The following is a 27,283-nucleotide window of genomic DNA, read 5'->3' on the forward strand; positions in this document are numbered from 1 at the left end:
ACATAAATTAAAGCCTAATTAGAAAATGTGGAGCAGATTGATGTGCTTCTGAATGAAGCTGGAGCTGAAGATGTGTTTTTGTTCTTTATTCCTGCCAGCAGCACATGCGGGCAGCGAGTAATCTACAAAAACTGTAGATCAGTTGTCAAGGATCTCACCAGTGATCCATCGTTCCTAGTCCCATGGCCCCTCTCCCATCCCCCTCTGATTTGCATGGCTTTGTAGCTGGAGCAATAAGTATCTCTTCATCAGGATTAATTTCTCTGCCATCTTATAGGAACATACTTTGCTTTGTCTCCTTGAAAGCTTTGCTGGCCCACCAACATAATCTTGAGAATCAACATTTTATAACATTTTATAGATAATTCGGAATAGATAGATATGGATATGCCATTTATTGTCACTATACATGTACAGTGAAACTGAAAGCTGCTCGTACTCAGTGCATACATACAATTTTACACAAAAAACAAGAAACAGAAAAACAAAACAGAAGGGAGATGGGGGGGGGGGAAATAGGTGCACAAATTCTACGGCGCTACATACATATATACATATATACAGATGGAAGTCCGTGTTGGGCGGTGTAGTCAGTGCATGTGTGGATTTGAATTTATGGTAGATATAATTCTCGGGAAGCAGCTATTCCTGAGTCTGTTTGTCCTGGATTTGATGCACCTATAGCGCCTTCCAGAGGGCAGCAGGTCGAACAGTCCAAACGCAGGATGGGAGCTGTCTTTGGTGATCTTCTTTGCCCTGCTAAGGCAGCGGGAGGTGTAGATGTCCATCAGGGAGGGGAGAGGGCAACCAATGATCCTCTGCGCTGTCCTGGTTACCCTCTGAAGCCTCTCCCTGTCTGCCATGGTGCAGCTGCCATACCATGCTGTAATGCAGTATGTCAGCAGGCTCTCGATGGACGAGCGGTAGAAGGTCAGCAGCAGGTTAGAGTCCAGGTTGTGCTTCCTGAGGACCCTCAGGAAGTGCAGCCGCTGCTGAGCCTTCTTGATGACCGCCGTCGTGTTGTCCGTCCAGGAGATGTCAGCCGCGATATGGACGCCGAGAAACCGGAAGGTGTTGACCCTCTCCACACACTCGCCGTTAATGTGTAGGGGGACTAAGTCGGTGCTGTGCCTCCTGAAGTCGACAATGAGCTCTTTTGTTTTCCTGGTGTTCAGAGCCAGATTGTTTTCTGAGCACCAGGTTGTCAACTTCAGGACTTCCTCTCTGTAGGCTGCCTCGTCTCCCTTTGAAATAAGTCCGACCACAGTAGTGTCGTCAGCAAATTTGACGATGCGGTTGTTGTTGTGGGCCGGACTACAGTCGTAGGTGTAGAGACAGTATAAGAGGGGGCTTAGCACACAGCCCTGTGGGGAACCGATACTCAACCTGCGAGTGGAGGAGAGGTGGGGGCCAAGTCTCACAGTCTGGGGCCGGTTTGTGAGGAAATCCTTAATCCAGGCACATGTGACAGTGGGGAGGCCAAGAGTGACCAGTTTACCAATGAGGATGTCCGGGATGATTGTGTTAAAGGCTGAACTAAAATCCACAAAGAGCATCCGGACGTAGCTCTGCCCCTGCTCCAGATGGCTCAGCACAGAGTGGAGAGCTACGGTGATGGCGTCTTCTGTGGATCTGTTTTGGCGATAAGCGAATTGGTGGGGGTCGAAGTCTGGTGGTAGATAGTCCTTGATGTGCTGGAGGACCAATCTCTCGAAGCACTTCGTGATTACCGGAGTGAGGGCAACAGGACGGTAGTCATTAAGGCTGGTGATGGGAGAATGTGATTATAATGTGATTGGAATGTTTGAATGCTGCACTGACTGGCTGACATTTTAAATTTCGTTGTACATGGTTCTTGTTACAATGACAATAAAGAAAATATTCTATTCTAAGGTATTTGTGGAAAGAATTTTGTCAATATTTTTGGCCAGTTTAAATAGCCCAAGGCACAGTCCTCCCATTTTCATTTAATCATTTTCTCAGATAAGGTTAAAATCTGCACACATCTTTTTTATATAATTACTTTAAAATATTTAACAATTTCATTAATTTGTAAAACTTACTTTGAAAGCTGCTGGGTCTATATTTGATGAAAGAATCCTGTTCCTGCTGAGGTCAATTAATTCAAGATTAGGATACCCATTAAATGCTTCTGCTGGAATAGCTGTAATTGAATTTCCTGCAAGGATGGAACATTTGGATTGATTGAGCATATTTTTTAAAGCATAATATTTTATCATAGTGTAATTTAGAATTTAAGAAATAATTCATGGTTAAAGGTTGCCCAAAAGCAGTTGTAACCTGAAGGTAGATTTGGGAGGGGGTGGGGAAGGGGGAACATAAAGCAGGTAGTAAGGCAGAGAGTTAATAATCAAGTTTGGAACATGCAGAAAGCAAAACTAAGAAATGGACAACAAAGGTGTTTGGCAATCAAATGGAAATGAAAGGTTCTGCAACTGTTGGAATATTGAGTAAAGCACAAAGTACTGGACTAACTCAGCAGGCCAGGCAACATCTGTGGAGGATAGACACAAAAAGCTGAAGTAACCCAGCAGGTCAGACAGCATCTCTGGAGAAAAGGAATAGGCGATGTTTCCGGTCCAGTCCTTTCTTCAAATTGAGAGTCAGGGGCTCTGTGGAGGGAATGTATAGGCTCTTTGCAGGTCAGGTCACTTCTTTAGCCTGATATTGCAACATTTTGGGTCAGGACACTTATCCAGGCTGATTGAAGTCTCAAGAAGGGTCTTGGATCAGTCTGAAGAAAGGTCCTAACCTGAAAAATTGTTTATTCATTCTCTCCGTAGATGCTACACTGAGTTGCTCCAACACTTTGTGTTTGTACTCAAACTGTTTGATGAAATGTGTTCACATGAAGGAGTCCAGTGACTAACCTGCTTGCACATGTTACATGTTTTCTTAGTTTCTAACTGGCTACTTCAAATGATCATATAACAGATATAAACTTTAATTATGTAAAATGTTTTAAGGAAGAGTGGCGTCAGCTGTGCAAATATATATGTTATCTACCTAGGAGCATTAATTACCTGCAAGCTGAAGATGTTTGATCCCCAGATCCATTAGTGGAGGTATTTCAGTCAACTTTGCATTATTGCAGTTTATAGTGATATCCGCCAAATCACAGCCAGCAGGGAAAGAAAATCTTGGAATGTACTCATTGAGCTGATCTGAAATCAATTGTAATATGGAAGGAAATGATGGCAACTGAAAAATATCTTGATAATCCTCCTCCTCCTCCTCCTCCTCCTCCTCCATCATCTCCATCTCTGCATTGTCCTCTTCATCCTCTGCCCTCTCATCCTCCACATCCCTTCCTTCAGCCTCCCCTCCCTGTGCCTCTCTTCCCTCCATCAACCATCCCTCTGCCGAACCTTCCACATTCACCTCCTCTTCCCATTCTTTCTTTTCCTCTTGTATATTTTCTTGTCCCTCCTGTTTCTCCACTTCTTGCTCTTTTTTTCCCACAACTTGTTCTTCTGCTTTCTCTATTTTTTCTTCTGACTCCTCTATTTCTACCACTTGCCCCTGGTCCTCCACTTGTCCTTCTTCCACCACTAGCTGCTCTTTCACCACTAGCCCTTCCTCCACTCGCTCCTCTTCCACTATTTGCCCCTCTTTGTCCACTTGCCCCTCTTCCACCACTTGCCTCTCTTCCACCACTAGCCCTTCCTCTGTTTTCCCCTCCTCCACTTGCTCCTCTTCCACCATTTGCCCCTCTTCATCCACTTTCCTCTTCACTTGCTCCTCCAACACCTCTCTTGTTTCTGTTTCCCCGTGCTTTTTCTCCATCTCTCGCTCTTCCTTTTGTCCCTCCCATTCCTCCTCCTCCATATTTTGGTGCTCTGCTTGTTCATTACTATTATTGTATATATGATTATCAGGCTGCTGCTTTTCCTCTTCCATGGTGCTGGAATTATTTTGTATTTCTTCCAATTGTTGCTTTACTTCCTTTTCTTTACTTTCATTATTTTCTTTCTGTAAATATATCTGCTCCGTTTCATGTGCAATTTGTAACTCTTCCTCTTCTATTTGTCTCATATTTTCTTCATCCAATTCACTTTGTTTTGTTTCATCTTCATTAATATCTTCAGTCTCTTTGTGTTTCGTATCATTTATGTGTAATTCGTCTTCTTCCAGTTCTTTCTCTTGTTTCCTTAGTTGCTCTTGTCCTAACTGCAAATTCTGATTGTTCAAGATTACAGGATATGTTTCACTTGAATCATTAGGCTCTGTAGAAAAGCAATGACATTTTAAACCTTTATCTGATTACTAAATAAAAACAGTTAAGGGCATGCCATTTAACTTGTATCGTCATCTTACATTTTGAGTAACGTTATAATACGGAGATAAAGGTAAGTTAAGAAATGATAAAGAATAATACTAATGTTCTAGTTATGATTTGATGCTTTAGAGAAATGCAGTGCACAACTCAGAAATATGATTTCAGATCATCTTTAGTATGTTGGTAAAATTAACAATTAATAATATATTCTATTAACACTTACTTCCATTCGTCATAAAGTAGCAATAATCAAGAATAGCAAAAGGAGTAAAGTAGATTTATATTTGCATATCAGCACAAAAAAGTGTTCAAAATTAATATGAAATAGATATCAAGGTCAAATGGTCTTACTGCCCAGCATAAAATTCTCAAGTATATATCAGTATTATCTTTAGAAAGTAATGTAAGTTACATTAAAACAGCATACAACACCAGGGGTGCTGCACGATTGGCAGCCCCGCCAACAGTCTGTCTGTATTTTTAGTGTGTGTTAAAAGACTGTGTAAATGTTCTCTGTTTTGTTTTATGTGGGGGGGAGGTAGAGGATGTCAGGGAAAACTTTTTTTCAGTTTCATACGTTGCCAGAGATGCGATTATTTTCCAGATCGCATCTCTGGTCGCTCTGCAGCCTACCATCAATGGAGCTGGAGGGCTCCTCGGACTGACCTTGAGCCCCACCACGGAGCGTGGACTTAACATTGGAGCCGATCCCTTGCATTGGATTGCTCCAACCATGGCCTGTGGACTTTACCATCACGAGCTTGCAGTCTCGGGAGAGACCATGGATTTCGGGACACAGAAGTTCGACCAGCCCCGACCCGGTGTCCGATCGCCGGCGCAGGGGAGCTGACATCTCCCCGATGCTGATTGCCTCGATACGGAGGGCCCGTCCGCCGGCTACAGGACTCAAGATCGTCCCGTCAACGGAGGGCTCGAGGCCCCCGACCGCGGAAAACAATGAAGGGAAGAGATTTGAACTTTTTTTCGCCTCACAGTGAGGAATGTGGAGCAGTCACTATGGTAGATGTTTATGTTAAAATGTGTTTCGTGTGTTCTGTTGCTTTTTATTTGTATGACTGACTTAGCAAATGAAATGCATTGTATGTTGCAAAACATATATGACTAATAAGTTTATTATTGTGATTGTGATTATTGTAATATCCATGCTGTAATATGGTGTCTCACGGAATTTTATTTGGACGTTACCATGCAACTTCAAGATGGGTTAGCTACAAAACAGTTACTAAAATGTTACATTACATTGTATTTTTAAATATAATCACAATAATATTTTTCTCCAGAGGTAGTGTTTTGTACCACCTAAATGAACCTTTGAATGGCAAATATGGATCTTTATGTTCCCCTATTCAAGATAAATTATTTTTTGTTGATAAATAGCACATTGGAAGTTTTTTCACAAGTGTTTGTTATGTGCAATCATTCTGTGGCATTTAGTAATAATTCTTAAATAGGCTGTAAACTACTTCATTAATAACATATTTCAATGTCACAGTTTTTCTCAACACATTTTTTACAACACTGTATAAATGCATAAAATCACCCTTCAGCTAGTAAATATTTTGAATAACATTTATGACTTTAAACTTAGCTGGATGAAAGAATAAGAACATACCATTTGCAGTACAAATTGGGCAACATTCTCCTGTTGGTATAATGCTCCTTGCACATTTTACATTAGGGCAGCTCATTTCATCACAAACTATTTTTCCCCTTGAACATAGACAGGTTAGACAAGGTTTGGGAGACCAGATTGCATTGTCATACATGAGCATCCCATTGGCTTTGCAGTGCCCTTGCCTGCCTAATGATAGAAAGTAAACAAAATGGTGTTATTATTGAAGTTTGCTTGAGATTCTCCTTTGCTCAAGCATTCAAATTGAAGCTATGAAAAATGATATCACAACATAAAAATAATCATTAGACTATTGTGAAGTAATTCTTAATTACTTGTTAATGAGTAGACATTTCAGCAAGTGAACAAGTAACCCAACAGCATGTAGGAAGGAACTGAAGATGCTGGCTTAAACTGAAAATAGATTAATCTCTGGCGAAAAAGAATAGGTGACGTATCGTGTCGAGACCGTTCTTCAGACTGAAGAAGAGTCTCGACCGAACGTCACCTATTCCTTTTCTCCAGGGATGCTCTCTGATCCGCTGGGTTAGTCCAGCTTTTTGTGTCTATCTAACCCAAGTGTAACAAACTGCATGAAAGGAAGAAATTATCAAATACTAATATTCTGGAGTTAACATTAATAATGCCAGAGGAACTATTGGCAGCAATGTATTGCTCCATGACACTTACAGTAACTTCAGTAAAGTCAGTGCAGGCATAGGTTAATCCTTAGATCTTTGTCTGTGATTCTGCATCCAACCACTATCCATGTCCTTCGCAACACTCTCTATCGCAAACTAAGAAAATCTCTAAAATAGATGTGGATGTTAGCTAGTAATGGATTAGTCCTGCTGTAAGCTTTAAGATTTGTTACATGAAATTTAAATGCATTTTTAATAGCATACTGAACCATAATTACCAAGCAGCAAACTATTTTCCCATATGGTTTTATCTATGTGTATTATAATTTAATCATACAGATATTTAAAAGAGTAAGGAATTTTTAAATAATCTAATTTTCAACAAAGTTTATGATACATAAATAGCTGTTGCCTGCCCCTGTGCACACTCTTTTCTTGCCATATTGAAAAGTGTCGAAAGTTATCAACAATGAATAAAGAGAAACAAAGTTTCAAGTTTGACTGTGAACTTCAGTAATATGGTTTTTGCCCCTTTTTGTTGATTCAACCTGTTTTTTCCTGAATCTATCCAAAAAGAAGACATATTTAGATGTATTGTTTATACATGCCCCAAAAGCGCTACCTGTGAAGCCAAGGATAAAAGCTGTGGGTTGAACAGCCAGATGTAAACCATAACATGATGAAACAGGAGACGGTTCCCGGAGGTGGTGTGAAGGAAGTAGGGCGGGAAGCAAAAAATTAAAACAATGGGAGATTTGATTATTTTTTTGAGGAAAATATTGCAGAGGGCACATGGAATGAAGGGACCCAAAGGATGTATGTATGTCTGCAATGTAAAGACCATATTGAAGCATCTGGAGAAGAGCTTGGAGTATGTAGCATGATTAGTTGTTGTGGGACTTGGTTTAAGGTGAGAGGGGAAAGATTTAATAGGAACCTGAGGGGCAACTTTTTTACACAAAGGGTGGTAAGTGTATGGAACATGCTGCCAGAGAAAGTACATGGATAGCATATATTTAGAATGATATGACTCTCTGACACACTCAACCATTAATATCAAGCGCATGCCCAACTTTGGTTCATTGATTCATGCAAAAAAACATGCTGGGAGCAACACCAAGCATGCCTATTAACAATGTGTTAATTTTGAGAAGTTACATGGTGGGTCTTCAAGTCTGTAAAACATCAGAGCTGAGTGGTTTTAACAAATGGATCAGATAAAAGTTCGGCAATTCTACTGCATTTAGCTGTAATGGTGGAATGCAGTTGAAAAAATTAATGGCAGGAGTCTTGGAGAAAAGTTCCACCTTCAACGGTGACAGGAACAAGTAAGTCAGTGGTAAAGACAAATCTGAATTATTTGCAGCCAGATGTTCTGGCTAGATGATCCATCTTGGCTTTTCAGCAATTTGAGTCACAGCATGACATACCAATAATGGCTGAAAATACTGGTGATAGTAAAGGCTATAGGATAGGACAACATTCTGGTCCTAGTACTGAAGATCTGCACTCAAAAACTAGTTATCCTCTAGTTATATTGTGCCAGTGTGTTTACCAATATCCAATAATTTTCCAGGCATGTCCTGTCCACAGACATCAAGACAAACAAATCCAGCTGAAAACCTCCTAGTTAGTCATTGCCCCGTAATCGGCTAAATGTTGGAAGTTGTTGTCAACAGTGCTATTGAGCAGAACTTGCTCACCAATAATCTACTGACTATTGCTCAGTTTGGGTCTCAGCAGACCATGAAAACCCAGACCTATATACACCGGGCTGAAACATGGACCAAAGAGCTAAATTCCAGAGGAGAGGTAAGAGTGACATCGTTTGACATGAAGGTATTATTTGACTACATGCAGAATCAAGAAACCTGTGTAATACTGAAGTCAGCTGGCAAACACTCTTATGTACGAAGGAACTGCAGATGCTGGTTTAAACCAAAGATAGACACGAAAAGCTGGAGTAACTCAGCGGGACAGGCAGCATCTCTGCAGAGAAGGAATGGGTGATGTTTCAGGTTGAGACCCTTCAGACACTCTTATGGTTCAAGTCATGCTTCACATAAAAGAGTGTTTGTTGAAGGATATCTCTGCAAATGTTCTTTAACTTTCCAATGAACATAAGATCTTGCCATATATTTCACAGTATGTGTGTTACCAGGATTAAGGACAGAACTGTAAAGTCAGACAAGAGAACCAGGAAGGTACACAAAAATGCTGGAGAAACTCAGCGTGTGCAGCAGCATCTATGAAGCGAAGGGAATAGGTAACGTTTCGGGCCGAAACCCTTCTTCAGACTGATGAGAACCAGTAGTTGCTTTCCTTGTAGCACAGAAGGTTAACAGGAGATTTGTTTACATTCAGGATCGTGACACTTTTAGACAGATTAAATGCTGTTATCATTGGTTCCACAATCAACATTTATAAACGTGAGTGAAAGAAATGAAAGGAGTGCAAGGAAAATACATTTTTAAATGCAGGGAATATTATGATCTGGAATTCACAGTCAGTGGGAGTAATGGAAATAGAATCAATCACCAGATAGTCATTGAGGAAAAATAATCTGCAGAGCAGTAGAGAAAAAGCAAGGGAATGTAATTAACAGGATTGTTATACCAGGGGTCTGCATAACCTTGTTGGAGCAAAAGACTGCCTGCTGTGCCACATTGATTCTTTGATTCTGTAAACTATACTAAACTATAAAATCTTAACTGATGGTTAAGAACAGTTGAAGTATTTCCTGCTTCTGGCATCAAAAGGATTCCAGATGGGATAATATTTTGCAAATGTGCATAATGGATGCACACTAACATGTGGTATGAGAATATAGTATGTGGTTAATAGATCAGCTTGCAATAATTTTCAAAAGGGAAAACAACTATTTATAGTTCTGCTAGTTTAATGAAAAGTATTATTGCCCTCATGGTAGAGTTAAAGTGACTTGTTAGCTGACTTGTTATGCTTGTTGGGAGACTGCCCATCTGTTTCTGCAAGATTTTAGTTTAAGCTCAAGTAGTCACAAAAGGCTTTAGAATAACGAAGTGTGTTATTGCAATAGCAATGACTAACTGACATCAGCACAAATATGAACATATACATGCTGTATGTGCAAGAATAATATATTGCAGTTAACCATTGAAATTGCAGGAATAATCCATTCTTTACAGAATTAAACAGGGCTGAATTATTCTTTTATCTGATATTGAACAATAATCAGTATATTTGTAAAGTATTCATATTTTCTCAAACATATTCATTTGCATGTGGCATTGAAATATTTGTTTGAAAGTTGCAAACACTGGTCTGAAAATAATGACTGAAAATTCTTGATTTGCTGTATTCCCAAAATAAGCCACTATATATTTAAGATGGCTGTGCATTTCTCTGAGTCAGTGATGCACTATACCTTAGTTGAAAATAAGTTTTATCTTTTATCAGGTTTCCACTAACCTGGTATTATCTGATAGCCGGGCTCAATTTCATCAACACTTATATATGAGTCAATGAAGGGCAAAGTGCTTTCATCTGCATTAATGGTAGGAACCTTGGCCGCAAATTGTGGCCGTCTGGGTTTGTATCGTCTGCCTGAGTTACGGTTCACATAGCCAGCTTGTTGTCGTCCTCCATGACGGAACCTCCTTCTCAAAACCCTGTTTGGTGTCTTATTCTTTCTTGCACCAAAAATAACACAAATGTTGAGTAGAAGGCAGAACAAAATGAAAGTGTTTAGATTCATTTTTTATGAGTTATCGCCTGAAAAGAAGAAAAACAAGAACATAAGTTTCACACACTTTCAATAACAAGTTTGTGTAAATGGTGGAAATAATGTTTAGTCACAGCCATAATGGTAATTTCCATTGTATTTTCATTGCTTTTAAAAAAGCCAGAGATACACGGCTGTGAAGCTCGGCGGACATTTAACATTACCGGTCGGTATCCTTGGTTCTGAAAACTACTGCTTACGTTTTTTTTCCCAATGAGCCAATGAAATTCACCGGTCAGCACCGGCTACAACCTACGAGAACCTTCGAGAACTTTCGACTTCCTGGCAATCCATTAGGACCTCCTGGTGACCCACCCACAGCTTAATTCTAGTCGCCGCTAATATTTCTAATTCTAGTCGCCTAAAAAGTTGCCTAAGTGGGACAGGCCCATAAGGCTGTCAACCCTTTTTGGTTGTCTAATACAATTAAATACCAGTAAATGTCAGTTCAGAGTTAGGTCCGTAATACAAATTAGCTAATTCAGAAACATGTACGCAGAACAATGTATGACATTTATGAATTTAGATGGAAAGCTTTTTGTGAACAATGACAATGTACAAACAACTCTGAGAAGTGGAGGAGAAAGAATAACTAGATCTCGTACCTATAGCGAATCATGTTACGACAATAGTGTAGCTGTACATATTCTCAATGAAAGGAAATTGAGATTACTCACAGTGCAGTTGCAATTAGTGAGAAATAACCAGAAAAACTGTCCTTGAAATGGTATATTAACTGATGGAATTAACCTTTGGGAGGTATTTCTGGAAGTTATAAAAAGCATGATCTTTGGAACATCAATAATCAAGGGAGAACAAGCTCGATTGAGGACAATAAAGTGATTTTGATCGTTATTGATTTGTCAGGATGAAGACGATGATCAGAAAATGTTATTGGGATCATCTTGAGATTTTGGAAAATATTGTTGTAATAATAGGATAGACTAAAAGTGTGTTTAATGATCTAATATGTTTTGATAAGGTAAGGGGGAAAAGTCTATTTCATCTAAATGTAGAAAATGAATAAAAAGTACCAATGATTAAACCAGAAAGTGAGAGAGGATTACACAAGAAGGTGAATAAAATGCATGCGAGAGTAAACACAGTTTCAAGGATCAAGATTATATACATAAATTTGCATTGTTCAATATTAAAATGTTTTGATAGAAATAGCAAAGACATTATGGGAAAGGTGGAAATTTAAAAAATCCCCTTTGACATGCTGCGTCAAGTACATACGATTAGAGCACAAAAAGCCGATCATTCTATCCAATGCATTCTGCTGGCAAAACATCCATAATATTAAATGCAAAGTATATATTTTTGGATGATGTAATGTAAGTATAGCTGGAAAAGATCTTGATAAACTGTAATCAAGGCATTGATAAGAACCCACGAGGCATTTTTGCTTCATACAATTTCAAGGTAGTTTTAATCTTGAAAGTCATGAAATCATTTGAAGTTTTGAGTTGCACTGTTGCGTGGTTTACTGATATATTGTCCTTTATTGCAGTGAATAGAACCCAAAAAAAAATTATCGGCTATGGGGAAAAATACTTGATTGAAGTTGTGAATTCAAGTTGTTCCATTGTTTAAAAAGGGTTCTAAGAGTAAACCTAGCAATTATAGACCTGTTAGTTTGACTTCAGTGGTGGGCAAATTAATGGAAAAGATACTTAGAGATAATATATATAAGCATCTGGATAAACAGGGTCTGATTAGGAACAGTCAACATGGATTTGTGCCTGGAAGGTCATGTTTGACTAATCTTCTTGAATTTTTTGAAGAGGTTACTAGGGAAATTGACGAGGGTAAAGCAGTGGATGTTGTCTATATGGACTTTAGTAAGGCCTTTGACAAGGTTCCTCATGGAAGGTTGGTTAAGAAGGTTCAACTGTTGGGTCAAATGCAGGAATAGCAAGATGGATTCAACAGTGGCTGAATGGGAGAAGCCAGAGGGTCATGGTGGATGGCTGTTTATCGGGTTGGAGGCAGGTGACTAGTGGGGTGCCTCAGGGATCTGCGTTGGATCCTTTGTTGTTTGTCATGTACATCAATAATCTGGATGAAGGTGTGGTAAATTGGATTAGTAAGTATGCAGATGATACCAAGATAGGGGGTGTTGTGGATAATGAAGAGGATTTCCAAAATCTACAGATTGATTTAGGCCATTTGGAAAAATGGGCTGAAAGATGGCAGATGGAGTTTAATGCTGATAAATGTGAGGTGCTACACCTTGGCAGGACAAATCAAAATAGGACGTACATGGTAAATGGTAGGGAATTGAAGAATACAGTTGAACAGAGGGATCTGGGTATAACCGTGCATAGTTCCTTGAAGGTGGAATCTCATATAGATAGGGTGGTAAAGAAAGCTTTTGGTATGCTAGCCTTTATAAATCAGAGCATTGAGTATAGAAGCTGGGCTGTAATGTTAAAATTGTACAAGGCATTGGTGAGACCAAATCTGGAGTATGGTGTACAATTTTGGTCGCCCAATTATAGGAAGGATGTCAACAAAATAGAGAGAGTACAGAGGAGATTTACTAGAATGTTGCCTGGGTTTCAACAACTAAGTTACAGAGATAGGTTGAATAAGTTAGGTCTTTATTCTCTGGAGCGCAGAAGGTTAAGGGGGGACTTGATAGAGGTCTTTAAAATGATGAGAGGGATAGACAGAGTTGATGTGGACAAGCTTTTCCCTTTGAGAATAGGGAAGATTCAAACAAGAGGACATGACTTCAGAATTAAGGGACAGAAGTTTAGGGGTAATATGAGGGGGAACTTCTTTACTCAGAGAGTGGTAGCGGTGTGGAATGAGCTTCCAGTGGAAGTGGTGGAGGCAGGTTCATTGGTATCATTTAAAAATAAATTGGATAGGCATATGGATGAGAAGGGAATGGAGGGTTATGGTATGAGTGCAGGCAGGTGGGACTAAGGGAAAAAAATGTGTTCGGCACGGACTTGTAGGGCCGAGATGGCCTGTTTCCGTGCTGTAATTGTTATATGGTTATCTGGTTAATTCCCTCTTAACCTAATCAACTGCTGCAGCAATTGCAAAAGGTGCACTTGAGATACAGCTCCATCCGTAATGTTTGGGACAAAGACCCATCATTTATTTATTTCCCTCTGTACTCCACAATTTGAGATTTGTAATAGAAAAAAATCACATGTAGTTAAAGTGCATAATGTCAGATTTTATTAAAGGGTATTTTTATACATTTTAGTTTCACCATGTAGAAATTACAACTGTGTTTATACATAGTTCCCCCCATAATGTATGGGAGACATAGCTTCACAGGTGTTTGCTCAGGTACGTTTAATTGCCTCCTTCATGCAGGTATAAGAGAGCTCTCAGCACCCAGTCTTTCCATCACCTTTGGAAACTTTTATTGCTGTTTATCAACATGAGGACCAAAGTTGTGCCAATGAAAGTCAAAGAAGCCATCATGAGACTGAGAAACAAGAATAAAACTGTTCGAAACATCAGCCAAACCTTAGGCCAAAATCAACTGTTTGGAACATCATTAAGAAGAAAGAGAGCACTGGTGAGCTTACTAATCACAATGGGACCTCCACAGCTAATGACAGAAGAATTATCTCAGTAATAAAGAAAAATCCCCAAACACCTGTCCAACAGATCAGAAACACTCTTCAGGTGAGGATTTGTCAATGACCACTGTCCACAGAAGACTTCATGGACAGAAATACGGAGGCTACACTGCAAGATGCAAACCACTAGTTAGCTGCAAAAATAGGATGGCCAGGTCACAGTTTGCCAAGAAGTACTTAAAAGAGCAACTGCAATTCTGGAAAAAGGTCTTGTGGACAGATGAGACAAAGATTAACTTATATCAGAGTGATGGCAAGAGCAAAGTATGGAGGAGAGAAGGAACTGCCCAAGATCCAAAGCATACCACCTCATGTGTGAAACACGGCGGTGGGGGTATTATGGCCTGGGCTTGTATGGCTGCTGAAGGAATTGGCTCACTTACCTTCATTGATGATACAACTGCTGATGGTAGCATAATGAATTCAGAAGTGTCCACACACATCCTCTCTGCCACATGCCTCAAACAAATGCCTCAAAACTCATTGGCCAGCGGTTCATTCATTGGTCAGCAAGACAATGATCCCAAGCATAGTGCTTAAGCAACAAAGGAGTTTTTCAAGTCAATCACCTGATCTGAACCCAATTGAGCATGCCTTTTATATGCTGAAGAGAAAATGAAGGGGACTAGCCCCCAAAACAAGCATAAGCTAAAGATGGCTGCAATACAGGCCTGGCAAAGCATCACTAGAGAAGACACCCAGCAACTGGTGATGTCCATGAATCGCAGACTACAAGCAGTCATGGCATGCAAAGGATATGCAACAAAATACTAAACATGACTACTTTCATTTACATGACAATGCAGTGTCCCAAACATTATGGTGCCCTGAAATGGGAGGACTATGTATAAACACTGCTGTAATTTCTACATGGTGAAACCAAAATGTATAAAAATGGCCTTTTTTTAAATCTGACAATGTACTCTTCAACCACATGTGATTTTTTTATATTACAAATCTCAAATTGTGAAGAACAGAGGCAATAAATAAATGATGGGTCTTTGTCCCAAACGTGGAGGGCAGTGTATGTAAACATTTTTCTTTCCATATTTAATTTCCAGTCTAGCATGGAAAGTGAGAGTTCAAACAATGTCAGGAGAGAATGATGTTCTGGCCGCTCATATGTAATTAATTTTTCCACAGATATATTCATTTGAAGTTATGAAGAAATATTCATGAGCAATCCTTGATTAATGTTTGAAATTCTACAAAGAGAGCTAAAACAGGGTCAGAAATTATGTCCATTTCATTGTTGACTTTTAACTGTTTAAAATCTCTCAAAAACACAAAGGTATACTTGGGGTATAAGGAATAATGTGTTTTGTATTGACGTGGCGTGATGGATGTGATCTGATAGATTGTGGTAAATGTTAGTAAACTGGTATAATATTGTGTGCAACTTGATAGCATCCCTTCTTTAATTCAATTGCTGAAAGAGATTGAAAGTTGAATAATCTCTTCACTTTAGGACTTTAGGAGAGCACTCCCCCCACTCACCATCAACAACACCACACTCACATCTGTGGAGTCATTTAAGTTCATTGGAACCATCATCTCCGGGGACCTTCAATGGGAGGCCACCATCGACTCCACAGTCAAAAATGTCGAACAGAGGATGTACTTCCTGCGGCAGCTGATAAAACACAATCTGCCACAGGCAATGATGGTCCATTTTTATACTGCCATCATATAGTCTGTCTTCACCTTCTCCATCATGGTCTGGTTTGGCTCAGCCACCAAGCATGACATCCGGAGGTTGCAGCGCATCATTCGATCAGCTGAGAAAGTTGCTGGCTGCAACCTTCCCCCCATCGACGAACTGTACACTGCAAGAGCCAGGAAGAGAGTGGGTAAGATCATCTCTGACCCCTCTCACCCTGGCCACAAACTCTTTGAAGCACTTCCCTCTGGAATGCGACTCAGGACTGTCAAAGTGCCACAACCAGACATAAAAACTGCTTTTTTTCCACGAGCAGTAGCTCTGCTCAGCAGCCAAGTCTGTAGCCTCCTTGTGCTCTGCTATTTTATTTAATTCTTCACATGTTTAAATTATAATGTTTTATTTTGAATTGTCTACTGTATATTGTGTTACTTGCGAGCAAAGCACCAAGGCAAATTCCTTGTGTGTATTCATATTTGGCTAATAAAATGTATTCAAAAATTCATTGAACTAATTTTTTTTGAATAAATAAAAGTATAAAGTTTTACTAAGAAATATTAAAAAACTAAACAAACCTGAACAGAACCCAAATATAAAGGAACAAAACATATTCCCCATATGCTGTTAAGTAATTGATTATCGATGAAGCAGTCATTCAAATTAGAAATCAAAAACTGTTTTAAGGTCCCAGGAGATTACCAATAGGCAAAACAAAATTTGCAGAATGTATGGGGCCAGATTCTGACAAATTTTTCCAGAGGTTGGGTATGCGATTGTCGACATTTATACATGTGTTTTCAGACTTTGGACTCTAATTGTGTAAGTCACACGCCTGCCTGCAGTGTTCCGCTAACAATTTCCTTGATGTACCTTGCCTCTTGCCTCCACGTGGAGTACAGTGGTGGTGCAGGATCATCCTGAGATTCCCCAGAACGTCCCAGCAGGGTAATGTAGTCAACGTGTAAATCACATACTTCCACCGATGGGCCAGGAGGTGATTTGACTGGCAGGCGGTGGATGGAATGTGAGTTGGTGAACTCCTCCCACCATGTCCTCTTTACCAATTCAAATGATCATTCTCCACTTTGAGCAATCTTGGCCGAGGATTCCCATCACTTGATGGGAATGTAGCACTTCTTAGTCATGAAATCATGGAAGTACACATCATGGAAACTGGGGTTTGGGCCCAACTTGCCATGACACCAAGTTGGCATTGTGGCCTATTCCCATTTGCCAGCATTTGGCTTCTACCCCACAAAACCCTTCCCATCTGTATATCTGTACAAGGAGATTTTGAGTACATCTTTGAATAATCTTCTTTTGGCCTTCTCATCCCGCAAGAGAGCCAAAAATTGAGTGCACATTTCAGGTACTGAACATGAATGTAATGTTGGCCTGGAGGAAGACAATAATGTTGGTTTGATTATCCTTCCAGTTAACTTGGAACGTTTTGTTGAGGAGCTTTGACGGTTTATTTTCTAAGTGTATTGAAGACCATAGAAAATAAGTTTTCAACACACTTAAAAAAATTACAGCCAAAGGTAGTGCAGGTCTCAGAAACGTGCAATAGAGTGGGAATCACGGGGACCTGGGAAACTCAATGCTACCACTGCACACTTTTCACCAATGTTGGAGAAAATGGAATAGGCAATTTGTGGATGAAAACCCAGTCCTTGTGACTTTCCCTTCACTGCAATTGTAGTGAGATTTCATAGTTTTATCAGTTTTTATGGCCCAGAAAGAAGGCACCCCCTAATCATAGATTATTACAGATCATTATAGATTTTAATTGAATGGGTGTCGAGGGAAAATATTATTTTCTTACAGGCAGCAGGGGTATCTGATGGGCTGCTAGGAGGGAAGGAGTGGTATACTTCATAAAGGAACTCAGCTACACTTCCCTTCTTTAAATATATTGGTTGCATTAAAGACAAGGAAAATCTCATTGTCCAAATCAGCTGCTGATCCTAGATGGTCAGAACCATGGTTTCTGATCTACGAGCAGAGTTCATGTTCAGATATAAAGGTTGTGCTATTCTCATACACCCATTGAAGAGGTGGTCACTGGAAAGGCCTGAAAACTTATTTTTGCTGCAGCCTCCTCTGGAAAATCTGACACACTTGTTAACCCTTTCCTTGATATTTTAGAGTAGAGATGGAGAAGATTTGGTTTGGGTGCAATTAAGTCAAACATGTCCAAAGAAAGCATCCTCGGTTATGGCCATCTTCATGATGATCATGATAATACCATGACACCAGCTGTTCACATGTTCTCGACTCTCCCAGCATCACCATTTGTGGGGCTCTAGATCCAAACCATCGCAATCTTTCCTGGGTCTGATGTGGGTTTCTTCCTTCTTCAAAATCTCAACATGGCCTTGGCATAGAATTTCCAGTAGTAATGTATAGAACATCTGTTAAAGGTGTAATAAAGGGTTCTTTGAAATGTTATTTGTGTCCATATGAATATGAGTTGATGTGCATGGGGAAAATGTAGGCATGACAGGTTTACATGTTGCAAGTTTGTGGAAAAGGATGTCCATTTAATGTGTTGATTAACTCTGTGTACCAGATCACGTACGTTAGTGGGTAGTGTCAAGGACCATGAGGGATAGTGGGTTGCGTGTGACCTAATGGTGCGATTTGAGCCCCTTTGGAATGTGATAGCCCTCCAATCAATTCATCTCTCTTGACCATATGGTGCAGACCATCAATAGCCAAATGTTTTCTTTGCATGTCCAGGCCTACTCAATTTCCAGAGAACTGGGATCAAAAGAGCAACAACAACTCCATCTCAAATGATGACAATTCAATGCTATTACCACCAAAGTTAATTTGATTCACTCATCTGAGTCCGTGCCCTCTAGAAACAAAATCAAAAAAATTCACAGTAAAATATATTATGCTCAGGTATGAGGTGTCCTCTACCTATTAGAACTGTGTTCCTATCCAATGTTTCTTAGATTTATTTATACTTTTGTCAGTAGCTTTATATTTCAACATCTACATTGATGCTGCTTTACCAATGTTGTGTAATGTTGGTTGTGTTAGCACATTAACCTGCTCAGTCCTTCCTCAATATGGTAACAGAAATGTGAATGTTATCAAAAAGCTCAAAGATAACCTTTGTTCCTATAAAGAGATTACATCCCAGAACACCTGGCAATTGTAGGTCACTGCTGCAATCCCTGCCCCACCACACTTCCCCTTACTAGCAACAGACAATCTCAGAAACAGTCTCTTAACACAAGGAGGAAGCAATTTTCTGCAACATAGAAGAAAACCTCTGGAGAAATGAATCACTTGATCTGTCTGCCTGTTCTAGCCAGAGCTCCTATAATGGTTGCCTAATGTATACTTTGCCATTCGTGATTTAAATATTAATTTTTAAAACAGCCACTGCAAAAAGAAAAAGGAAAAACAAGAGGAGTGAACTTACCAGCTCCCCCTCCCACCAGACACAAGCTTAGTTTCTACACCTAATCGAGATGTTTTTTTAAGAATAAGCTGGCTTACACTCTTCAGTATTTTTAACAGCCTGGATCCCTGGAGTATAAGAAAGCAGTTTGTAATAAAGCATCAAAGGCAGGGTTACTGAAGAAACAAAAAATCTGTTCTAGCGGAAAGCGTTCATTCAGTGGGCCTTGGGATAGCAAGGCTCAGCTGGAAAATTCTAAGAGTGTAATGGCTATTGGAAATCTTAGCTGCAGTTATTACGTCTGGCAAAGCAAGTAGTGCTGTGAACCGAGTATTAAACTTAATTGAATTTTCAACTGATGTAGCTTTACAAATATTTGGCAAACTCCCTTTTCAAAAATGTATAAATCCATTTTTTTTTTCAATTTCACCCATGTTCTATTTCAGTTCCAACAGAATCATTGATGAAAAAGAACAACTCAAAACTTGATTATATGAAGAAAGCTACAACTTAATCATGCTTAATTAGTTTTGAGTTTACTTTTGCAAGCTATAAACTTAGATCCTGCTACAAAAACAGACTAACTGGAGGCATATCCACAAAGTTATTTCCTGAAATCTAATACCATCAAATAATTTGGGAATACTGACCCAGAGGCAGCAAATGGAAAAAGAGCATTTTAAACACAAAAGAATCACAGTACATTACCACAACTCTTCAGTCATTTCGTGAGGCCAAGCACTTCTTGCAGCCTTTGTTAATTTAGTCTGATCAGAGCCAAGTACAAACAAACGTCTGAAGAATTTCAGTAGTGACAAATGTTAAAAGCAGATGCACTGCATTTTTTAAACTTGGTTTGTTTAACTTTAAAGAAAAAAAAATTAGATCATTACTTATTAAACAAGGGGAAGTTGAAGACTGCAATTACTGCAACTTCAAGCATAAATTTAATCATTTATACGTGAACGTTGATCAACGTGGAATGTTATCTTTTAGGCTTGGTAGTAAACACAAAATCTAATTAAAGGATGCATAAATTATAATTGGTTGTTGATCATGTTAATGAAAATGGCGGTCTATATAGTAAAAAATTCCAGTGTGTTTGTTGTTTTCTCGTGTAATTTAGTCAAATCAAATAGATAATTGGTCCACTGAATCTGTAACTAGAACAATTTTAATATAGATGTAATAGAATATACAAGCTTTAACCTTGAGCAGGCAACAACCAAGTTTAAATTCTTTACATTCAGACTTACAGGCAGCCTCAGCAGTATCTTAACCATACGGCAGAAGCTTACATAGCAGTGGGGAGGAAGGGGGCGTCATTTAATTAATTGGGTCTATGTCAGCTCTTTGAAAGCGGTGCCATCCCTAATTGGTTCATGGCTCTCCTCTGAGTCTTGCCATTTTTTACCTTCCCATGGCCATCCAAAGGGGGGGGTGCGTTGGGTGCGACCGCACCCCCCTTTTTTTCCCCCTAAGAAAAAAGTCACCAAAAAAAAAAAAGGAAAAAATCGGAAAAAGAAATAAACGTTTCCACTTTGGAAACGGCCAGTTCTCTGTTCTCCCGACCCCAGGTGGGAGTGGCTGAATCTGAACCCAACGGCTGTAACCCCAACACCAGACACCGCTGCGGCGGAGCCCGCTCCTCTCGCCTCCCCCTGCCGCCGGGGCCCAAGCCATCTTCCCCCCACACCACCCCCGCTGGGCCCACACCACCCCCGCTGGGCATCCACACCACACCCCCGCTGGGCCCACGCCACCCCCGCTGGGCCCACGCCACCCCCGCTGGGCCCACGCCACCCCCGCTGGGCCCACGCCACCGCCCACACACCACCCCCGCTGGGCCCACACCACCCCCGCTGGGCTCACATGCCACCCCCGCTGGGCCCATGCCACCCCCGCTGGGCCCACGCCACACCCGCTGGGCCCACGCCACCCTCGCTGGGGCCACGCCACCCACCCGCTGGGCCCACGCCACACCCGCTGGGCCCACGCCACCCTCGCCGGGGCCACGCCACCCCCGCTGGGCCCACGCCACACCCCGCTGGGCCCACGCCACCCTGATGACCACTGCTGGGCCCATGCCACCCCCGCCGGCCCCCCGCCACCCCCGCTGGGCCCACGCCACCCCTGATGACCACTGCTGGGCCCACGCCACCCCTCGCTGGGTCTCATGCCACCCCTGCTGGGTCCACGCCACCCCCGCTGACCCCCGCTGGGCCCATACCCCCCTGTTAGGTCCACGCCACCCTGCCGCCCCCCCGCTGGGTCTACGCCACCCCGCTGGGTCTACGCCACCCCCCCGTTGGTCCACGCCACCCCCCGCTGGGTCCACGCCACGCCACCCCCGCCGACCTCTGCTGGGTCTACACCACCCCCTTTGGCCCCACGCCACCCACGTTGGGCCTACGCCACCCCCGCTGACCCCCGCTGGACACATTTGTAATCCTGTCATGCCACCACCCTTTTTGAAAAGCTTCGTACGGGCCTGCTTCCTATATGTAGTCTTCTACCCTGAGTAGGGGCATCAAGAACCAGAGGACATTGGTTTAAGGTTAGAGAGGAAAGATTTAATTGGAACCTGAGTGGTAACTATTTCATACAGAGGGTGTTGGGTATATGGAAAGAGCTGCCAGAAGAGGTAGTTGAGGTAGGTATCAATACAACATGTAAAATACATGAAGACAGGTACATGGATAGGAAAGGTTTAGAGGGATATTGGTCAAATGAGGGCAGGTGTGACTAGTGTAGATGGGCCACCTTAGTCATCATGAGCAAGTTGAGCCAAAGTGCCTGTTTCCATTTGATGTGGAACAAAAATAAACAAACATTTTTTAACCATTTCAACGTGTTTCTTGACGCATGCATGGATGATGCACATTGCATTATGGAAAATCATGGGACAGACCATTTTCTAGGAATGTACCCTGCATTGTAAAGTGGGTATTGTCTGAAATGGGGGCGGGGAATGATCACACTATTATAACTGACTGGGATTGAATTTATGCATATATTTTATCAGTTCTTCTAAAAGATCTCTGCAAACCTTAGTCTTCTTGCCAATTATTTCTCCCTTCCCAAATCTTTCTTGCTGCAAAATCAACTGGATGCAAGCCCATCTTTCTCTTTGCTTCTTACCTGAATCAACCTGGGGTGTTTTTTAGTGACTAAACAGCAATGGACAGCACTGGGGTGTGGTGGGGTGGCACGGTGACATTTAAACCAGCATATGCAGTTCTTTCCTACTCAAAATGAAGCTGTCACCTAGCTCTCATGTGCCAGTCCTCTCTCCCCATTAACCCAGCACTCTAGCCCTGGACAACTGATACTTCCCTTTTCATGCTCCACAATAGTTTGGCCGATTAAGGAAATGGTGCAAGGACTAGTCGATTGCATCCAGTGCCTTGGACATGGAATTATCTTAGATTTCTGTGGTCAGCTGATATTGACCTTTCAGCATGGTTATAGCATTGTCTTGAGCAGGCTTATTTTTATTTATAGAGAGAAATGTGGAGGACAAATTGTTTCTTGCCAACATTGCATCAGCCAATGAGTTGCAAGAAGAGTGGAGCATGTGCATCACATTTTATAGTCTGTTGTGTAGGAAAGGACTGCAGATGGTGGTTTAAACCGAAGATAGACACAAAAAGCTGGAGTAACTCAGCGAGTCAGACAGCATCTCTGGAGAGAAGGAATAGGTGACGTTTCCGGTCGAGACCCTTCTTCAAACCGAGAGTGGTCCACTGTCATTTTGCTTAGAAAATTGAGTCTATTTAAAAAGCAGATGGAATAGGTAAAAATGGGATGATTGGAGGATAATTACTTGGAAAATTATGCAAATTAAAATAATTTCTCATAGCATTGTGACCACCAGGTTTTATTTGAAAGAGGAATTATTCAGAGTAGGTAACAGATTATATAATGGTTAATATTTGCCCTTGTAGTTTATGATCATATCTGAATTCTCTTGTTGGTTTGGAATCCACTGCCATCCATCCTGGTAGACTTTATCCGACAATGCCCAGTGAAATATCTGAAAATAATACTTCTAATCCATCAATTAAATATCACAAGAGAGATCATCTGCATTCAATCTGCATGTTTATAAATGTATTTGTCTAAATTTATTCTTGTCTGTGAAAATGTACCAGGAATATTATAAATAGAATGACCTAGGTGTTCAGGGGCATAATAGAGGTGCTGGTTTGCAACTCCAGTGACCTGGATTTAAAGCTAACCTGTGTACAAATTCTACACAGATGGCACCATTCTCCCTGTGAATATGTTACTCCCAACACCCTGGTTTTCTCCCATATCCCAAAGACGGGTGGATTAATAGGTAAATTAGCAACTGTAAATTGATCCTAGTGTGTAGGTCAGTGATAGAACCTTACAGCCGTTGTTGAGAATGTGGAAAGAGATTCAAAGTTGCAAAAAGAGATAATTGAGAATGGGATGAGCTGCCTTAGACAAGGTTGGAAATGGTTCTTTATGCTGTAAGGAAATGTGATAAATATATGGAAGTTACAGCAAGAATAATAATCTTTATTAAGGATAAAATTGAAGAGCAGCATCCAGTATATACCCACACAACAGACACGCACACACACTTACATGCCCCTAAACACACTCTCAACAAACATGCACACAGAACAAAAAACTGGTGTCGTCAGCGAATTTAAAGAGGCTGGTGGAACTGTGCCTGGCTACACCATTCAACACTATCATCCTCTACAAACTATCAAACTCAGGGAATGGGGTCATGGGTATAGAGTGAGTAGAGCAGGGGACTGAGCATACAGCCCTCTGATCTCCACATGCTGTTGATTATCCCAGAGAAGTGTTGCCAATTCATACAGATTATGATTTGCCGAGGAGGAAGTCAAGGATCTAGAGATTCAATTCCCTGAGTTTAATAACAAGTTTGGAGGGGATGGTGGTGTTGAATGCTGAGCTGTTATTGATGAGCAACATCCTGACGTCGTCTTTTTATTTGATTAAGTGATCAAGTGCAGAGTGGAGAGCCAGCAAGATGGCATCTGCCTTTGATCTATTGTTGAGTAGGCACATTGTAGTAGGACCAGGTCCTTGTTAATGTGGGAATTAATTATGCACCAGAACCAACCTCTCAAATCACTTCATCAATACGTTCATTAGTGCCACTAGTCGGTAGTCATTGAGGCATGTCATCTTACTTTTCTTGGACACTGGTATTGTTGAGTGTTTAGTTTAGTTTGGAGATACAGCGTGGAAACAGGCCCTTCGGCCCAGCGATCCCTGCACACTAACACAATCCTACACACAGTATTTACAATTTTACCGAAGCCATTTGACCTGTGCGTCTTTGAGTGTTGAGGGAAATGAGCACCCGGAGAAAACCCATGAAGGTAACAGGGAGAACGTACAAACTCCATACAGACAGCACCCTTAATCAGGATTGAACCGGGTCTTTGGCACTGTAAGGCAGCACCTCTACCGCTCCGTCTCTGTGTTGCCCTGTCCTTTTAAAGTAGATCAGTACCTCGGACCTTAGTAATGAGAGGTTGAAAATGTCTGCAAAAACTCCAGCCAGTTGGTCTGCACAGGTCACACCATCAGGGCAGATGCTATCCATGGGTTCACCCTCATGAAGGATGTTCTGAGTAATTGTCAAAGTTGTCCTTCTCTAGGAACTGTACTACACTGGTAACTTTACAAAGTGAGACTAATGCCCCTGTCCCACTTAGGAAACCTAAACGGAAACCTCTGGTGACCCAAGGTTTCCATGAGGTTCCCGGAGGTTTTGGTCACTCTCACTAACGGTCGAAAGTGGTTTCCGCGTGGTCGAGGCTTCTTCTATGTTCCTTCGATTATTTCAACAAAATCAAAACCGGCCTCGACTAAAAATAGGTTGCCGTTTGGTCGAAGCCAGTGGAGTGGGGTCGCTATTTACTTACAGGCAGTCGAAGGCAATCTCCTTCGCTAACCGGCCATTTTGATTGGCCTATTGTCCTTTCACGACCTAGAGGACCCACCGGAAGGTAAAATGCCCGCTAACTTTATTAAACTTCTTAAAATTGTCTCCATTCCTTCTCCCCCCCCCCCCCCCCCCTTCTCCCCCTTCTCTTCCCCTTCTCCCCTTCTCCCGCGGTCTCTAAAGGACTTACCGTGCTCTGTGCCAGCCGTTTCCCTTCCTCTTCATCGTGCAGAGTCCAGACAGCGCTCCTCCAGCTGTCCCTGGCCCCCACCGTGCGCGATGTGTGTGTGCGTCCTCAGCTGTGTGTGTGTGTGTGTGTGTGTGTGTGTGTGTGTGTGTGTGTGTGTGTGTGTGTGTGTGTGTGTGTGTGTGTGTGTGTGTGTGTGTGTGTGCGTGCGTGTGTGTGCGGTCGGTAGTAAAGATCCTATAGGATCTTTGGTCAGTAGATGCAGCTCACGCTTCGATCGAGGCTTTCCAGGCGAGTGACCAAAACCTCTGGCGACTCATGGAAACCTTGGGTCGCGGGCAAGGTCACCAGAGGTTTCCGTTCAGGTTTCCTAAATGGGACAGGGGCATAAAGGTTCCCTAACTTCCTTTGCTTCACCAATTCTACTTTTCTGATGTGAGATGCACTTTGGAAACATCCAGATGGGCATCCAGCAACACTAACATCATTAAGTTAGTTAAACAGCTGAACTGATTAAATAATTTTTCACAAAGCAAACCAAGATGTAAAATGTTTTAAAATATATTTACAGAGAGCAAATGAATTTGGAGACATAGACATGTAATTAAGTTGGAAGCTATTTCTTGTAACAATTTGTAGAAGTAATAGAGAGCATTCAGAAGAAACAATAATCTAGACATATTATAGTTTGTTTTTAGGATCAGACAAGTTTTTTTTCAAAATTCAATTACTTCCAGAGAACTAGGCTAAACATTTACAGCAAGTTGAAAGTCAAATGTATTTAATTGTCTTATGTACCAAAACAGAACAATGAAATTCTTACTTGCAGCAGCATAACATATCTGCAATAGAGTGGTGAATCTCTGGAACTCTCTGCCACAGAGGGTAGTTGAGGCCAGTTCATTGGCCATATTTAAGAGGGAGTTAGATGTGGCCCTTGTTGCCAAGGGGATCAGACGGTATGGAGAGAGGGCAGGTACGGGATACTGAGTTGGATGATCAGCCATGATCATATTGAATGGCGGTGCAGGCTCGAAGGGCCAAATGGCCTACTCCTGCACCTAATTTCTATGTTTCTATGTAATGCTATTAAAACATATATGTAAAAAATAAGGTTAATTAGATCTACAAAATGTGGAAAGCTCTCTTGTGGAGAAATATGGTAACTGTGAATGTGCAAACACTAGAAATTGGTGTCAATTTCAGAGAGTAATAACGGCGGATGTTTGATAGCTTCACAATTATTTCAACTGCAAAATTCAAGCCATTATGCCTCTTCCAGATCTCTGTTTCTCAGCCTTTAGAACATGAGTCATTTACATTACACCATCAAATTGATTAATTACATGACTCCGTCTAATTGGGCAATCTTCAGACCTACAGTTTTCCAAAGGAACAGTAAATAATTTAAAGTATATGATAAATCATGTTATAAAAGATAAGTAACCTCAACTCTGTTCTATTCCAAAGATAGACACAAAGTGCTGGAGTAACTCAACGGGTCAGGCCGATCTCTGGAGGAAAACGTAACATTTCTGGTCTTCTTTAGAATTGCATGTTGGGGAGCTACGGTGGCAAAACCAGTAGAGCTGCTGTCTCACAACTCCAACAATCTGGGTTCCATCTTGCTCTCCATTGCTTCTATGTAGAGCTTGAACATTCTCCCTGGTTCTTGGTTTTCTCCCATATTCTTCAGCTTTCCTAATACTGACTGGGATTGCATCATGGTCAGGCACCAAGATGGCATGGAAATGGTTAAATGCAACCGGGAAGTTTTTTTTAAAAGAAAAAAGAAACTCCTGGAGGAACTCAGCAGCTCAGGCAGCATCATGTGGATGGAATGGAGAGATGACATTTTGGGTCAGACCCTGCTGGCTTTTAAAGCCATATGCAGTGTCATCTGTTTCAGATGGGGGCCTCTACTTGATCTTATTTTGAGGATGAGCAAGTGATAAAAGTGTCTGGAGGAACCCCTTTGCGAACAGCGACCACAATTTTGTAAGCTTTAAAATGGTCATGGAAAATGATAACATTGGATCTAGAGTTAAAGACATGTCGCGGGGGATGCCAGTATGGTCGTGAGCCCAAAGAGTTGTATCTGGCAATTCCTG

General features: G+C 41.3%; 2 protein-coding genes across 4 annotated transcripts in view; one reads left to right on the forward strand and one right to left on the reverse strand.

Moving 5' to 3' along the window:
* Window positions 1–20,516, reverse strand: part of LOC129704873 (extracellular matrix protein 2-like) — a 36,023-nt gene extending 15,507 nt beyond the window's left edge. The window contains exons 1-5 of one of the 3 annotated variants that reach the window (XM_055648270.1): window positions 19,048–19,720; window positions 10,025–10,327; window positions 5,934–6,122; window positions 3,045–4,247; window positions 2,064–2,179 (exon numbers count right to left, since the gene is read on the reverse strand). In XM_055648270.1, coding sequence (XP_055504245.1) covers window positions 2,064–2,179; window positions 3,045–4,247; window positions 5,934–6,122; window positions 10,025–10,310 — 1,794 coding nt within the window. In that variant the 5' untranslated portion in view covers window positions 10,311–10,327; window positions 19,048–19,720. The other 2 variants (XM_055648269.1, XM_055648271.1) reach the window with 2 other exon arrangements.
* Window positions 1–27,283, forward strand: part of cenpp (centromere protein P) — a 287,161-nt gene that overhangs the window by 237,794 nt on the left and 22,084 nt on the right. The window lies entirely within an intron of this gene.

The sequence above is a fragment of the Leucoraja erinacea genome, chromosome 16, assembly GCF_028641065.1.
Source record: "Leucoraja erinacea ecotype New England chromosome 16, Leri_hhj_1, whole genome shotgun sequence".
Taxonomy (NCBI): Eukaryota; Metazoa; Chordata; class Chondrichthyes; order Rajiformes; family Rajidae; genus Leucoraja; species Leucoraja erinaceus.